We start from the raw sequence: 18,115 nt of genomic DNA on the forward strand, positions 1-18,115 counted from the left end.
AACAGAAGGAGGTAGGATGCATTTAGATACAGCAGTGAAGGGAGTTCTGGGCTCGCTGCACTGTTTTTTCAGTTTATGCCTTTTGGCCACAAGCAACAACAAAACAAGCAGCAGCTTTGTGTGTGACAGCTCAGACAGACTGATTTCTAAACTTGCCAGATAATCCACTTTCTCTGACTTTCTTCCAACTCTTTCCTTTCTGCTCCTGTCTCTGTATTGTCTCTGTACTTTCCTGAACAACTCAGGATACCTGCAAAGACAACACATTTTTAACACACTTTTTTTCTTCTTTGTCTTCCTCTCTTTTTTTCTTTTTTTTTTTTGGGCATTCATGCTGCCTGTTAATATTGCTTCCAGATATAAAGTGAAACTGAACTTACAGAATGTTAGACAAAGTTCATGCCCTCTACCTTTTTTGCGGACATTCTTACTCAGTTATGTTTTATTTTTCTATTGAGATACTATTAACTTTATTCTCCCAAAGGAAATTTAGTAGAAGTTTAGTATCTGATTGAAAAAATGGGCTAATTTAAGATAATCAACTATTTTTAATATAGTAGTGGTTTAAACAAAATAACTACAAATTCCAGTCCATTTCTCAATTAAATGCTCTATAATATTAGCACTGTCAACAGCACACATTTATAAGTTTAACAAAGTTTAATTCCACAAAAAACTGTGTGGATATAATTTGCCTCTGCAAGCAAATTAACTAATTATATTGGATTCTACTGAAATTAATTGACTTTGGTCAGAGCGCAAAAATTCATGTATAAAGTATAATAATAAGGACTTTAGATTAGATTAGTTTAGAAAGTCTTTATTGTCCCTGAGGGGCAATTAGATTTGCAACCAAATTCACACCATGAAAAAAACAGTACAATACATAGAAACAATAAATTACAACCTAAATAATAAGTGTCATCAGGTGTGTACTGTGTATTTGCTGTCAGTATGTTAGAAGCATTGTGAGTGCACTGAAGCAGAGAAACCTGGTAAATTGAGTCAAGCTGTGAGCATTGTTATAATTGAAATATGCTAGTTGTTTAGTGTTAGGTTTATGATGTGTGTATGTGAGTATTGGAAGAGTTCCTTGGTTTAGATTGTTGCAAACATAAAAAAATCAATACACTATTCTGCAAAATGAATTATATTACATATTTTGTGATATTGCTTTAGGGTCATGAGCATTCAGAATAACAGTGTTAATTTTCACCTCAAGAATATAATAAAGTCTGTCATACTTCAAGGTTTCTGCGTAATAGCCAGTGTGAAGTACATTGTGTCCTTATCAAACCTGTCAGAAAACCCATCCACTAGCATGATTCACAGTGGGGCGCACCATGGCTTTCATTAGGTGCCATTGGTCATTGCTATTTTTAGAGCAACTGCATTGTACTCTTTTGTGTAAAAGTGTAGATTAAAAGCGCTCCTGCTGGAAAACTTTGTGAGATTTTACTGAGAAATGTGGATGAAAATATTATGGTTCAAATAGCTGGAAAAACTTGACTACAGCATTACAAATAAGAGATGATTAAAAGTGCTCCAGCTGCCTGAAGAGGATCATTTTAGGGATAGATCTCATGGAGTAAACTGAAGAGGATGAGCAAAGGGATCCTCCAATGAATTGGAAGAGGCTTGACGATAATGAACGCATGATTGAATCGCTGCCTTTCTGTGTGCAGGAGAATGTCTTTGCCTCGACGGTTACATGAAGGACCCGGTCCACAAACACCTCTGCATCCGCAGTGAGTGGGGGCCCAATCAAGGGTAAGTTATGATAATTGCCTCATCGTGGTTTTATGATTGCTCATTATCAGTCTAAAAATTACTGGGAAATAATTTATAACAAAGGAATCATCCTGCACATCAAACAAGGCAATTCATTTACATGGAAAGATCAAACCATAAGAAATGCAATGCTGCCAATGATAATTATTATTCTGATTAGTTTTGAACTACACAGCATCGTGACTGCTGGTTATTCATATACATAAAATACAGATAGTTGTAGATAGTTCTCAACAGATTGTTATAGATTATTTTCAAAAGACTGTGAGTAATTGAATCGGTAGTATAAAATAGAATTACAGATATTAATTCGATATACAAAACACATAGGGATAAATAAATTGTGTATGTCATGCAATGTTATATTTTCATTTAATTGACTAAAAGTTATTACCAAAACAAGAGTGATGATCCCTACTATGGGTTAAGCTCCAAATGTCCTTAATCCTACAATTCCCATGATGCAATACTAGGATCTTTTCGTTAGACTCACTGGGCCTGAACAAAATCTTTCAAACTTCATAGCTCCACTTTGTAAAGAGAGCTTTTTCTATAAATCTGCACTTCTATGCCTACTATTAAAAAAACAAACCTTCAGGGCATCGCTATGACATAATCAGAAAGTTATTTCTTGTTGACTTGAAAAAGCCTCTCAGAACCACAGCGTCCCAGTGACTATTAAACTGATATTTATGTATAAATCAGTAGAGATTTCCCAAAACAATAAGACTTAATGTAATAAACCTAAAAAGACAGTTATATAAATCTTAACTCTATCAATAAATTGTGTCTGCAAATGATGAGTCAGTAAAGTTGGGCTTGCATTATCAAGCTTTTTGGTCCGCTCATCTCTTTAGGTGCAAGGCCACTTCTTCTATATTACAATAATGACTCTGAGTGATGACTTGATATCTTTTGGCTTTGAAAAATGCTGTTTCAGACTCCATCCCAGGAAGTCATATTAAACGCTTAATTGGGGTCATATGTGCTTGTGAAAAAGTCCTTGACATTTGGCTAACTCTGCTGCCACAGTGCCAACCACTGGGTGACCACTCAGGGTGTACGTGTAGGGGTGCTTTCACATCAGAAAAAATAGTGTTCACCTAAAGGACAGTTCACACTGGGAGCCCGCATACCAAAAATATCTGGAACGGTCATTCTGGTGCATCGTTCTGATGTGTTTAAAATTTGTTATTGGGTTATCTGTTTGACCGCCTTCTTCTGCCAAATTTGACCAGATGCACACTGCAAGAACATGCATTGTAATTGAGTTGTTCCTATTAGGCCCTGGACTAATCAGTGTGTGTGCCAAGGTTTGGTAATATGATGATATAGATTTCTCAACTATAACATATTTTTCCATAGTATTATACATTAACATTGTATAAAGAGTTACAGGGTTAGGGTTAGGGTTGGACTTTTAGTTTAGTTTAGGTTGTTTCAGGTCATTTTCGAGCAAGTCCAACTCAAACACATATGCAAATATATAACACCAACCTTTCATACAATAATCTTTATGTACATAACATACACAACATAGAGACACACAAAAGTAAGTGGAATAACAAAAAAACATTTAAAGTTTTAAGATTGTGATTTCAAGTTATTAAAAGCATCCTTTAAATGCAAGTTGTATTAATGAATTTATAACAGCTTTTGTAAAATGCATTAGCTTATTAATTGATGCTAGTTAAACACTGCTAAAGAGTATAATTATTAAAATAGCACACCCCCAGGCTCCATAGATTTCTCTTGCGGCAATTACATTGTTTATCGTGGCTATTTATGTCATAAAGTGAATCAGAGTTGCAAGTAATCACGTAATTAGATATGCTGATGCACACATTTTGTCATCATGCACCATCAGCAAAATACGTCGTTGTTTATGTGACAGACTGACACTGAGCTTACTTCCACTTTAAAGCTATTTGGCATACATTGAAGGTGTGCCAATGTCTATAACTATACATCTCCTTGTGGATTAAACCAGACAGAACAGGACTCTACCCTCTGCCAGCTTCTTTGCATGTTCAGAATGTGATTTCTTTTTTTCGGTCGACATTTTTTGGGACTCCTGTATTTCCCCCCCTTTAGCGCAACCAACTGTGCACCTCTTATTTCCCCCGGTGCTCTCCTGGTGTCCCTGTCACAGTGTGAAGGAGTGGGCATCCCAGGGGTGACTTAAATGTTTAATGAACACAGCCTGTGGCATGGGGAGCCGCTCCTCTCTTCCTCGATGTTCTTTTTTCTTGCTTACAGTAGTGCAGGAGTTTGTTCGGAATGACATCGGGCCCCTGTCACTTCTCCTCCTTACACTCTCACTTTGCAGACTGTTTAGTCCCAGAGCTGCCACTCCCCATTAATCTCCATCATTCTCCCTCTGTCACTTCTGCCTCTTGGCGTCTGTCTCGCCCCCTCCGCTGTTTCCTCTCCCTCTCTCTCTTTCTCTCCACTCCTCACTATTTGTCTCTCTTTCTCGTCGTCGTCTCTCAGTCTCTCCCTCTTTCTCCTTGTCTCTTTTCTCTTCTCCCGTTCTGTCTCATGCTGTCATCCTCTCTTATCCCCATCCCCTGGTAAACAGATATGAGCCAAAGTCACATTGCGTGTCAGCTGCAAGAGAACACATTTTTCAATCAGCATGTTTACACACAGCACACATCGTAATGCGGCGTGTGATTTGTGGCGCTTTGAAAGGCGGGAATGACTCGAAGTTAGACACTGAAACATGGCTTTTGATTTTAGGGGGTTTTAGATTAGGAGGATGGGTACACTGAAAAATTTAATGCTTCTCTCGCTTTGCTTTTAACCTACAGTTTTATTCTCTCTCCTCTTTTTTTGTCTCTTCCTCTGATCTACTGCTTTTTCATGATAGTCCCTGGCCTTACACCATCTTCCAGCGCGGTTTTGATCTTGTGATGGGAGAACAACCCTCTGATCGCATTTTCAGGTAAGACGAACTTCACAAAACTTTGTTTTTCATGACGCTGCACAATGAAAGCTGCACAAAACACTGTACAGTCAAATAACTTGTCATATTTCTGAGACGCTAGCTTTGATTGGCTCTCCCTCATGATTAAAGGGGATTGAACAGCTCTTAGTGCAGCATGCCTTCTGTAAGTGCGACAGTCAGTTTTAAGGTAAATGGTAAATGGACTGTACTATACTGCTATTCTAGTCTTTTGACCACTCAAAGTGCTTTTACACTTAAATTTCACATTCACCCATTCACACACATTTATACACCATTAGTGCAGCCATCAGGAGCAATTTGGGGTTCCTGTAAGTATCTTCCCCAAGGACACATTGACATGCTGACTAGAAGTGCCAGGGATCAAGCCGACATCTATGTGAATGACCGTTCCACTTCCTAAACTAAAGGTACTATGTAAGTAAAGGTACTATGTAATAGAATGAGAGATTAGATTCTCAACTTGGAAAAGCAGATACACTTCATTTCCCCTCAGCTCAGGTTCTCAGTTTGTTTTTTGATGTTGGGAATCAAATCTGAAGGCAATCAAAGAGCTACTGTATATTGTATGTCTAAGACTGATAGGAGTAGGCAAGCAAGGCAGACAAACACATGTACACTAATAACCTGCCTTACTTATTTTAGGGATCGTCTGATCACAGTAACCTTTCATTGGCTTCTGCAGTATCATAACAAACATCTAGTGTTGTTTCAGTCCCCCACTTTAAGTATTGTATTTTTTTTCCTGCACACATAATCACACAAATTCTTCTTGGCATATTATCTTAAAACTAGTATTTATCTTTGTTTTTTTCAACAACACACAAATATGCACAACTGGCTTGTTTGGAACGGAAAGGTCAGTTTAATGGAATTCTGCGGTCCTTCTCCTCAACCGTCCAGAAATAAAATAAAAGTGTATTTATTTTCGTTTGTTTACCCTGGTAACTGTGGTCCCAAGAAAAAAAAAGGACACACTGGCTGACCTACTGTTTTGTGGAGAGAATAGTCACAAGGATAGCCAAAACCAAAATATGTTTGGAAGGCTGTTTAATTTCTAGTTTCTAGCAGAATTCAAAGATGCACTTTAATATATAAGTTCATTTATGTGTTAACATTACATTTGTCATCTCTCACTGCATTTATCTTCAGTATTACTTCAAAAGATGATTTTTTTTTCTTGCTCTCAACAAATCTCTCAATGCCTACCTTGTCTGTGGTAAACCTTGTGGTAAAGCCCATTCATTCCTACTGAGGATTTAATATTTTTTGGCCTCTTGGGGATAGCACAACAAGAAATAGACACAACACATGTCATATTATCAACTTATAGAATTATTATGATTAGGGCTGGGCAATATGACCAAAATCTCATATTCTGACATAGGTCAGAATTTATCCTGATAAATATACCTATCCCGATATACAGTAGCACATTTTAATTCAATGAATGAATAGTTGGTCCAAATGATGAAAAATACTGCCTTAGCAAGTGTGATTTACAACAAGTTAGAGCTGATTATTTTCTCTTCTTAGACAATACATATCATCATATCACAGAACCCTAGTTATGGTTAATGTGTTAACCTTTCACATCCCAAAAGCACACCTACAGCAGGTAGAAAGCCAGCTCGACTTCAGTGCTTTCAGCATAGCTCAATTGCTCAAACACAATGAAACAATGCCTATAGTTGAACATTAAGCAGCTAAAGAGCCAGACACAGTATTGTTCTCAGGAATGGGTGGAGAACAAAACTGAGCTAAAATGGAACATGAATATCGCGGATGTCAGGAGGCCAGAAATACAACTTCAACTTAGGTGAAGCCACAGTTAATAGCAAAAACAACTGTTTAACACATTCACCACAACACTAGTTCTCTGCTCCCAAGTGGCAAATAAAAGTAATAAATAAGACATCTCAGAATAGATTTCAATTTAGTTTAACATCTTCATCAGCCTTTTCGCCCAGGGTTTCATAACATTAAACTGCACTGAATAGAACATATTGTCAACAGAACACCTCTTCTCTATATTCACCAGGTGCCATTTCACTAAAGAAAAAGTAGTAGAGCACTTGTCTGTGGCAGACATACCTAACAATGTTGTCTTGTTTCACTCCCTGACTTAAAAAAGGCAGAATCTAATAGAGGATGTGCTACCGACTTTATTAAAGTTCCTTACTCCTGCCATGACAGTATAGTTGAAAAGACAGCCAGAGACTGTTTGTTCCACTGCTTCTAATAACAGCGAAGCTCATACAGTTTATGCGCTTCACTCTCATTGCTCTTAGCATGTCTTTAAGTTGGGAACAGACGGAGGAGGCTGGCACCATTCTAATATCTCTAGGAAGTGCTTTGATACATCGCTCTCTCTTACTAGTGTGCTGTCTGCAAGAAGCCTTTTCCTTTTCATTCCGTCCAGCCGTGCAGTTTAAAACCTCTTTGTCCTCAAACTGCTCCCACCCAGCCATCCATCCCAATTTAACGTTTCAGTCTCCAGCTTTGAGCTTCACCAAACAATCCCCGTCGATTTCAGACGCATGAAAAAGACCTTGAATACCAGCGAGTGCTATGAGAGCCGTGCAGCCGTCATCTTGTTTGCTTAAGCAGATATTACCATTAAACACAGAGGCAAATGAGGCAATTAGAATCACAGTGGTATGGAGAATAAAAAGCGAAACAAAACAAACTCGAGGATGCATACAAAATCCTCCTGCGTCACAGGAGATAAACACTGAGAGTCAGCATTCAAACACTGTTTGCCATTCGCACAGTATTAACAGCCAGGAGATTCTCTAAGGACTGCAAACATGTTTTCCACTCAACAACTGTTTTCTCCGGGGATCCCTTAGTGTTTTCCACCTCCAGTTTCTCATAAGGTGAACCAAATAAGTCATATAGCAGCATATGAGTCCCTAGTTGTCCATTATAAAGCTGTGCTTGTTAATTGGCTGCTAATTTGTCCTGTGGTCACCCATATACGTCACAGGGAATTTCAGTTCTCCTGCTATACACAATCCCATAAGAGATGGTGAAAAGGCTGAAGAGAGAGGTGGCAACAACTTCCTGAAAAACAATGTGGACATATAACCATTTAAATAGACTCACCACTTTATTATAACTTGCTACAAGTCAGTGTTTTACAGTAAATGGAAGAACAATGGCACTTTGATCCACAGAAAACTCCACTTTGAAACAAGAGGAGTAATTGGGTGGATGTAATTAAGTGTTCCATTTCGGCAGTGGTTTAATCATTCTGTTCTTAAAACGACTGGTAATGAATGCAGTGCTCGCGATCTAGCGCCCGTTCCTTATGCTTAGTTAGCATTTTATTGAATGCAAATTGAACAATTGTGAATAAGAAAATATGTTTAGTCTGCATAAAAGTGGTTGTTAACCATTTAATCAACAAGTTCCCTCTCTTTTGTGCTACAAGTTCACATGCATAATTCATCCCCTCTAATAATGCATTTGATGTTAATCAGCGTGCACTGTTTAACTTAAAGTTGTATCCAGGATTACATTTCATCTGCAGAGTGTTTAAAGATTGATGATATGCATTGACTCACAAATAAAGAATTGTTTTAAAGCCCTGGTTCCAGACATCTGTTGTTTACAGATTTATAGCGCGGTTTTGTCTCAGGGGACACTGCTATCGGCTCTTTTTTTTGTCAGGGTTTCTTATTTGGTATGCATTGCGTCCATTAGCACACAGTGTCCCTCTGCTCAAGAAAGAGTTATGTAAAAGGAATAACTTTGCTGAAAGGTAAAATAAATAACCTCCAACCCACTTGATGCCATTATTCTGAATCACTGATGCAGTGAAAACATTCATCTTTGAAAAGTTTGTTGCTTTTACGTCACATGCTGGTTGTTCTCGCACACTGGGAGGACAAGACCTTGATGAGGTGTTAACTTAAACATACATTTTACACATTTAGCTGAGTTTTATGAGAATTTGTGTCTCTTTTGGCTTTCTACTGTCTGGGAAAATAACCCTATTTAGAGCTTCATACTAGGGATACTGTAAGGGTGCTATTAAGTCTGAGATTCCTGATACTGATCCAGATCAGCTTAATCAATAGTGTTTATTTTGTCAGCTATTTATAGATATAGCCTTGGTTTTAATACCAAGATCAAAATTTTGAACAAACATTTGAGTAAATTCCATCCTTATTGTTGTGAATGTCATTAAAACTAATAAAGTAGCTCTTTATTGTATTGTAAACATTTTGACATATCTGTCTTTTTTGAATCATCAATACATTAGTTGACAAACCTTTTGCAAACATTTTAGTCTAGTTTTAGTCAAGATTGAAAGTTTTTGTCAAACTTAAGCAAATTGCTTCCAGTCTTATTTACTTACTTATACTTACTGAGTAAAACTGAGCACATCTATATTTATAAGCCAAATTATATAGATGTTTTGTCAATGATTATGTACTCGTATTCCTTTTCAGTTTATTTTTCGATGGAAGTTTAAAGTGCTTTCAGACAACCAGCAGTTGCAATCACTGCCTCCGTTATGTCCAACGTGAACATGATAATAGTCAGGTAGTTGGTGCAAGGAGAGGGAAAGTAGTTGCCACTCTCAGTTTATTGCTACTGCTGTTAAAGTTGGTAGTTATTTTTTTCAGCTTGTTTCCATGACCACAGAAACTACAGCAAAACAATACAAGACTAATTTTACTGGTGTCTAAGGGCATTTTTTACACTTATAGTTAATTTGCCCTGGTCCACATCAGTTGATTATTGATTGCAGCACCATGAGTCATGTTAGAACGTTTACTTCATCAATTAGTCAGATGAGTCTTGGGGTGGGACCAATAACTTAAACACCTGGAAAAAAGGTCGACTGGCCAATTCTAACATACTACTTTACACTAGTCCAGGTCAGACCTCTATTCACTCTCTGGCTAGGTGCTAGCAGCTGTTAAATTTACTCATCTGCTCATCCCATTTAACCTGACTAAAGAAGTTACAGGAGTTACCTGAATTATACAGCTGTGAACAAACAGATCAATGAAGAGAGATGGTCAGCTTCAAAGTCTGATTAACCTGTCTGGAGCATTAAACAATATTAATGGTATCAATTAACAAAACTAGCTGTAGGCTATTAATTATGTCATAATGCAAACCATTTCATCTTTTAAGCTACAACCCAAACTATTTACTTGCTAGTGGTGCCTGGCTTGCCTTGGTGGTGGTACAGTATGTCTCTGATGCTCATTCAAATGCTCACATTCATGTCACTGTTGATACAGCAGTAAACACTCACTGTCTAAAAGCACCTTTGGCACAGTTCCTCTTTTAAGTAACATCCCACACTATTTAGTGCTTGATTAAATGTAGAAGTTGGATAGCAGCAGCCTGTGGTGTATGGTTCAGGGTAGCAGTAGGATCAGAGGTGAGCAGTAGCCATGGTGGTGGTGGTACGTCTCGCATTCATGTCACTGTTGATACGGCAGTAAACATTCACTGTCTAAAAGCACCTTCAGCACAAGTTTTGTTTCTGTTTTGTCTCATCAATATCTCACCGTCTTCAAGGATAAAAATTCTGTTGACGAGTACATCTCGATTTTTGGTTTTCATTCAACTCACTTGCTCTTGTTTCCAAATGTTTTCCTGCCATTTTCTGACATTTGCAAAACAAAAAAAACACTTAACCTTACTTGTCATACATACCCTTCTCATCCTCTGCAGATTCACATACACCTTGGGGGAAGGAATGTGGCTGCCGTTGAGTAAAAGCTTCGTCATCCCCCCTGCCGAGCTCGCCATTAACCCTTCGGCCAAGTGCAAGACCGATATGACAGTCATGGAGGATGCTGTGGACGTACGGTGAGAGATGTTTTTTATTGCTCTGCTAGTGTGATGTTACAGATACATGACAATAGAAGCTCCTACTAAAGAAATAAAAGGTCCTATAAGGCATAAGGCAGTGACAAAAGGTAGGATTTTGCTGACCATTGCACCAAACTTTAGAAGAGCACATTTATTTTCATTGCTGTACTAAAGTATTACCAGGAGTTTCTTTCCACTTGGGTTTTTTATTGTTTCTGATGAAGCTTCATAACACAAAAATAGATATTGGCTTTTTGATAAATATTCTCCATGACCATCTTTTTTCATCTGGCATCCCCCAAAATGTATTTGTTACTCTGTGAATGTCTTACTGTTTTATATTCCTATCTAATCAGCATTTTTCTTTTATTTACTATTGTTGTAGCAAGTCTTATGCAGCCCAGAGAGGTTGATAGTGATGGGAGGCCTTAGTGGTCATGATTCAAAGGGTAATAAAACTCTAAGATCTAATACACAATCGATTACAAAGAAGAACAAAAAAAGAAGAAGAAAAAAACTACTAGCCAATTGAAAGCCATAAAAGCTTATTAATTGTTAAAGGATTCACATCTCCAAAGAAAAGCTGCTTTGTGTGAAATTACTGTGTATTTTGTCTGGGCTGCAGACAGGGGGCCGTAACTGAGTCAAAACAATTCTGCAGTTGTAAAGTGGACTCGGCTGACAACAGTGACACAACAGAACAGTCTCAGAACAGTCTTAGAACAAAATCACTCAAGGTGCATCTGACATTAGTGGGGGTACATTAGTTGCTACAGTTGGGGCTGGCAACAGCAATTTAAAATAGTGTTGCAAGGATCAACATGAACTTTTTGGCTGAAGCAACCACAGACCAGCCCTATAACCTTGAACGTCTGTCACTGGCTGACTGATTGAGTGATGAAGTTACATCACTGGTGCGACTGGCCTAGTGTTTTAGTTTTCCCATTGGTCGTTGCGCTTTCAAAAAAATTGACATGAACAGCTTCTATTATGTCCTCAGGGGGTGTTTACAGTGGATCCCAGAGTGCAGCTCACTCTCAGTGGGACTGAAAGTAACAGCCCCAAAATTGTGTGCTCTCAAAGACAACATGGCACGGATGTAGGTCACACAGCTCATAAATTGTTAGCCTAACATGCTAATCCAATATAAACATGGATGAGACCATATGTTTACAGACAGATGTTTATTTTAAAATTGCTGATCATGAAACCTTTCCCTAAGACAAATGAATGAAGTTGTACACAATTACATATGTATTGAAAACAACCAGCTCAATTAGCATGTGTAATTTTTCTGGCACAGATATGATGATGAAGCAACATTGAATAACATTGCATTTTAACATTTTTACACTGTGCAATTTCCATGACCATTTAAACCAATTGGTAAATGGACTTTACTTACATAGCACTTTTCTTGTCTTTGACCACTCAAAGCAGAAATATTACATACCTCACTCAACTTGCCAAGGGAGCGGCATGTAAGGAAAATGCAGACTTGTCCGCCCTCAGGTCTAGTGCTACTAGCTTGATGAATACACTTTCTCTGAGCTGAAAATAGAACAAACATGCAGTGAAATGTAAAGTGTACGTGTAATGCTTAAGGTGCTATCCTTAATGTAACATGCAAAACATATACATGCTAGCAGCACTAGACCTGAGGGCAGTACACCTACATGAGGGCAACCCCTTTGGTCTGCTGCAGCAGGTAGCGCTTGAAAATGGACATACTGCTTGTCTGTCTTTACTGTACATCATCATAGCAAGTGGACAGATAATAATACGCCTGAAAGGACTTTTCTCTTTTCAGTGCAGTGACTGCTTAGTGTTACCCTCAACTCAAAATTCCAGTTTGAGTTGAGGGCTCCCAGTGTATTCTGCTGGCTGCTATAGTGTTATGCCATGTACCAATGCCATACTACATACTAATCCAAATATTATGCTTCGTAGCGTGTTCACTCTGGAATATGTACAGTACTCAAAATAGTCAGTACTCATACTGAAGAACAACTGATCTTGTGTGTGCTCATGATGGACACTATTCTCCTAAGGCAATCCACAAAGGAAGTGTGGATAGGAAAGGGATATGTCGCATGGAACTGGGACACAGTTTTTCTCTTGGTTTGATGCAGTGGTTCTTTGACTGTCGGGCTGGTTGGGGCCCCTTGGGGAGGAGGCGTAGAGGTACTGCAAGGCAATCATGTGTAACCATGTAAAAAATGCAAAGTAGAACTAAAGTTGAACAAATCTCTTTTATTTCAGGACAGTAAACAAGTAAGAACATCGCTGTGCCAGAAAAGTTATCAAGCCTCTGGCTGGGAAGATGTTTTGGCCAGCAAAATTAAGTGTAATGGACAAATTTCTGACAAGTAAGACTAGAAATTGTTTATACCCATCAAACAAACACCTCAGTCTGAGTCGTAGAAACAGTCTATCTGCATTGAAAGTGTTATTGGTCTGTCCATATTGGCTGTGATTGCATTGTAAGTGAAGGGATACAAAATCCTCATTCATCATTCTGTGCAAAAATAAACTGTCTGAATTAGTCAAATTATTTGGGTGTCTTGCAAAGTTATTGTAACCTTGGGGAGGACAAACCTATACACTCTTCTGAACCAAGTTTGCATTGTGGCCAACAGCATTATGAGTCACCTGGAGAGTTAGTGTGACTACAGCTGTTCTGACAGTATTATGTTGTTGCATAAAATCTGTGTGAACAGGATTAGTTGAAGTAGAAGAGGTAGGCTATTATAATTAGTGGTGAGAATTTTCTTTTAGTATATGCTGGATATATGAGTTGTCAACAACCTAGTGTGCACAACTGTGTCAGATCCTGCCTTAATTTGCCAATGGTTGTTTGCCCTGTGAAAATCATGTCAGGTAATATTAGTCTTGCTCAAATGAATATCATTATGTGTGTTGTGTTATGTGTGTTGACAATTCTAAACTTGTGCAGTGTGGTTATTCATAACTTTTGCTGGTTGGAATGAGTATTTAATGTCATTTTGTACAGCCACTTAATATTGCATCAGTTTTCCTGTACCCATCACTTGTTAGTTTGACATGTATCAGATCAGATGTACAATATCAGATGGATTGACATGGAATTTGGTATCAACAGTCATGGTCCTCAGAAGATGAATCCTTAACACTTTGGTGATCCCCTGACTTTTCTTGTTGCCATGACATTTGATACAGGTAACCATGGTGACAAGATGGTGAATCCTAATGACTTCAGTGATCTCCTGACTTTTCATTGAGCACAACTAGCAGTTCAAAACATCACCACCACAGACGGGTTGTAGCTGCTGTGACAGTGGGCCAATCCAATGTCGCATTAAATCATGGAATGCTTGTGTTTATTGGCTGTGAGCAAGTCCATACAAATAGTCATATTTTCTAGCTCTGGGTGCAAAATGGATCGGTTGCAGGTATCATTTGACGGGAGACATTTCAATACTAATTGGTATCGGTTTATTTCAGTCAATACCTTAAAGGCACTGAAAGGCAAGTACTGATACCCAGCCTTATCACTTCTCCAATGAAATACCTCAACATCTATTAGATGGATTGGTTACAGCATTTTAAAAAGATATTCATGGTTCCCAGATAATAAAACCCGAATGACTTTGGTGATCCCATCGCTTTTCCACTTGTTCCACAGTGAGGTTGACATTTGTGGTTTTGAGTGAAATGTCTAATATTGGAATTATCGCCAACATCAGGTCAAAGTTTTAATGATCCACGTTGCATCACAGGAGGTGGTAATTATGCTTGTAATTTATGCTGAGTTAATTAACCAACAACCAAAGAGAGTAAAATGCAGATAAACTCTTTTTAGACCATCAGAATTTAATATATTATGACCCAAAAAAATTCTAATTCATCAAAATAATATATCACCTCATGTATCTTGTGTATGAAGGTGTGTAGTGGAAAATTATATTCACAGATCATAGTTTCTGGACCCTTTAATCTCTACACACACACAATCATTGGCTGTACTGATCAATAAAAGCCATTGATCACCATGGTAGTTATCATATGATTAATTATGTGCTGTTTATACTGATTATTATAATCAAGTTAACAAGAGCAAAACCATTAAGATGATCAGTGTTGATGCAGGTATACAGTATGTGATGATGCATATAATAAGACATAATTAATTGCATTGTGGAAACAGAAACAGGAATAGCATTTTATTCCAAGTGCCATAAAGAACTGAGAAATATCACACTTTCATTACATGCCATGATACTTGTAATAGAAAGTGGGTTTAAGAACAAGGTTTATGTCAAATGACTGACAGTTTGGATTGGACTGATTGGACATGACATTATATTCATGTTAGTATTATATTTGCAAAACTGGGGGAGATTTGAAAGGGTGAAAGGGGAAACAGAAACTGAAGTTCAGCTGCAAAATGAGACTTTGCCTGAATAGTTTTGAACTCATTATATTAAGGGAAGTGTTTTTGATTTATTCGTATCTCACACAGTGATTTAAAAAAATATATTGTAGCCATTTGACTTCTGACTGTGCTGAACTTCAGTGAAAAAAAAGTCAGAGAATACATAAAAACATAACCTAGAAAAAGATAAGTGTATGTGTGCTTGTTGCAGAGCAGAAGTCACCAGTTTATTGCTAATGACTTTAGAGTGTGAGAGAGATGTGTAGAGATATTCATATCTGAGGCTACTCTGTGTGTGACTAATTAAAACTACTGTCCAAGTCACAGCTGGTTTAAACCACCAAGACTAATGGAAATGGTAGTCAGAGTTCAGTCAGTCGTCACATATTTTACATCAATTTTTACCATTTGAGTGACAGCAGCCATAGATCACATGCAGATATTACATGGCTTTAAATGATTTGAGTCGTACTAAGGTTTGCTTCAACAGTCAAAGCTTATGTCAAAGTCCTCCTGAAAAAAAATGTAGAGAGTCATTTGTTTCATATGTTTACATTCAGGTGACAAAGCTGGTGTAAAGGAAGTATTAAGTATTACTCTTGACTGTTCTGAACAAATGAGAAGGTAAGAAGTTGGGTGTAAGGATGGCTCAATAAAACCTGAGACTTCAACACAGTGGACAGCTGTTTGTTTGCTGTTTCCAACCATCAGTTGACATAGTTTACTTGTTTTAAAACCTTGATAGTTCCCTGACTTTATAACACATTTATATTACTATAACCCTGATGAGGAAGCGCCACTAAATTAAAAGAAATACTCATTTTAACCCAAACCAAGATCTTTTCTTTGACCCAAACCATGACCTTACTGTAACAGGGTGTTGTAGTTCCCTAATTTTAACCATACATTAAACTAAATCTCTTAATTTCTGGATGCCCTACCAGCGATAACAGTGCCACTGGAAGGGTATTGTGAGCTACTGTCTCAATAATAATAATCCCATGTGTTGCAATAAGAGACACACAATGATGATTTTTTTCTGATTTGCTATATTTATATAACACTGAAAGAAGATCAATCAATCAATCTTTATTTGTATAGCGCCAAATCACAACAGAGTTATCTCAAGGCACTTTACACATAGAGCAGGTTCTAAACCGAACTCTTCAGGTTTTAACTTTAAAGAGACCCAACATTCCCACATGAGCAACAGTGGCGAGAAAAAACTCCCTTTTAACAGGAAGAAACCTCAGAACCAGACTCAGAAGTGGGCTGACATCTGCCTCGACCGAATCTTTGAATAAATGTTTACTCTGTATTTTTGAGGCCTAGGAAAGAGGGATTAATATGTATTCATTTTTAATCCCACCTCCTGCTCTTGGAAATAATGCAGTGTGTTTTGGGATATATTGTTTATACCCTGTTTTGTACTTTGACCTCTTGTCACCAGTCATCTTTGTTACATCCTGTAGAACTGTACTATTTCTCTCCATATTTTAGATTTATGCAGTTTTGAGCACAACTCTGCGGTTGTCTTCTCCCTTTTTTTCTATGTTTACACATTTCAATTCCCTCTTCTTTTTCAACATTTTATTTTCATTTGGCAGCTTCCTTCAAGACGCTGTGTAAATAACTCATTTCCCTCTGATCCATGATCTGATGAACGCTCTTCAGCTTTTCCCCTAGGGGCCACAAGGAAACACTGTTAACACCTTCTGGAAGCTGCTGATTTACTATGCTTTTGAGCTGCATTCTCCCACGTTTGATAATCATTTGTCACTGTCGTGCTCCCTGGCAGACGGATAAATAAGCGATGCGCCATCATCTTCCCTCCCATGATTAGCTGGCTTCATGGCAGTTAAAATCACTGGATCAAGACATAGCCTTGGGTTTTGTTTTCTTAATGTATTTATTTGTGCTTTTGTGGCATTGCCTTGAGATCATATTCAAACAGTCTCTGTAGCTTGTGTATTATTTTGGCTTTTTTATATTTATTGAAGTTTTTACACTTAAATTACAAGTTCTGAGATAGAATGTGCTAATAGGAAATCCAACATCCAATACCTCCTTTGCCCCTGTGTTGAACAAAAGCTAATTGAGTGTTTATTATTGCAATATATAGTTTTACATCTTCTATAACCTCAAAATCAAACTCAGCAACGCAGTTATATGAAGACATACTTTTACATTACAATCCTGATCTTTTTTTTTGTTGAGTGTTGATGGTAATTTTCAGTTCTCTCTCTCTGAACTGAATAACTAATGCTTTGTAAATTGCAGGGTATAACACTGGCATTTAAACCTTTTCAGTGAAAAAACAGGTTGCTTGAATGGTTCTTTATACTGCTTGTTTTGACATACATTCACTACTAACCCTTTTATTGTTTAGCCAGCCATGTTAATCACTCTCATAATTGAGGCTTTATTTATTGGCTCTTTCAACTGCAGGAAGGTGTTTTATACAAAATGTTAATTATATCCAGGTAGTCCTTTTTGGCCATTCATCTTAAGTGTCTCCTAAATATAGGTTGGCAAAACCATTAATTTTAGTTGTTCATACTCTAAATCCAAACATGTTTGTTATATAATAAACTCTCCTAGGTGAGATTACTTTTACAATTTGCAGATGGGTATCATATCTTTCATGAAGGCAGTGAAATTAAATGTATTTTACTGTTTTTGATGCACTTAGATTTTTGGCATTTGGACATTTTGTTTTGTGACAAAGCTAAATAAGACTGCTATAATGTTCTGATTATGTCTGTGTGCATTACCAGTAAGATCAGATAAACATTTTAATTGTCATTTTCATCAGATAGGTGCACATGGATGCTATGCTACTGTACAGGCAATTATAGCTTGGAATGACAATTTCCTAATTTGAGGATCATTAGAAGGGTCATCCTTTTTTTTAACATGTATAACCCCTCTTGACAGTATTTGTCATTTTGTTAGACCATTCAACACTTTTTATTTATAATTCAATGCTTTGTGGAACAGTATCAAAAGACACAATAAATCCAGACAACCGCTTTAAACTGTACCACAAACTGTTCCTGTTGCCCAACCATTCAAACTTCCAGTGGAGCTTTCAAAAG

General features: G+C 37.6%; 1 protein-coding gene across 1 annotated transcript in view; it reads left to right on the forward strand.

Annotated features, from left to right (window-relative positions):
* The window catches only part of astn1 (astrotactin 1), a 389,683-nt gene that overhangs the window by 135,995 nt on the left and 235,573 nt on the right, over positions 1–18,115 (forward strand). The window contains exons 9-11 of the mRNA XM_053329701.1: positions 1,686–1,770; positions 4,664–4,738; positions 10,463–10,600. Of these exons, the coding sequence (XP_053185676.1) occupies positions 1,686–1,770; positions 4,664–4,738; positions 10,463–10,600 (298 nt within the window). The remainder of the gene's footprint in view (positions 1–1,685; positions 1,771–4,663; positions 4,739–10,462; positions 10,601–18,115) is intronic.

Source organism: Scomber japonicus, chromosome 12, assembly GCF_027409825.1.
Source record: "Scomber japonicus isolate fScoJap1 chromosome 12, fScoJap1.pri, whole genome shotgun sequence".
Classification (NCBI taxonomy): Eukaryota; Metazoa; Chordata; class Actinopteri; order Scombriformes; family Scombridae; genus Scomber; species Scomber japonicus.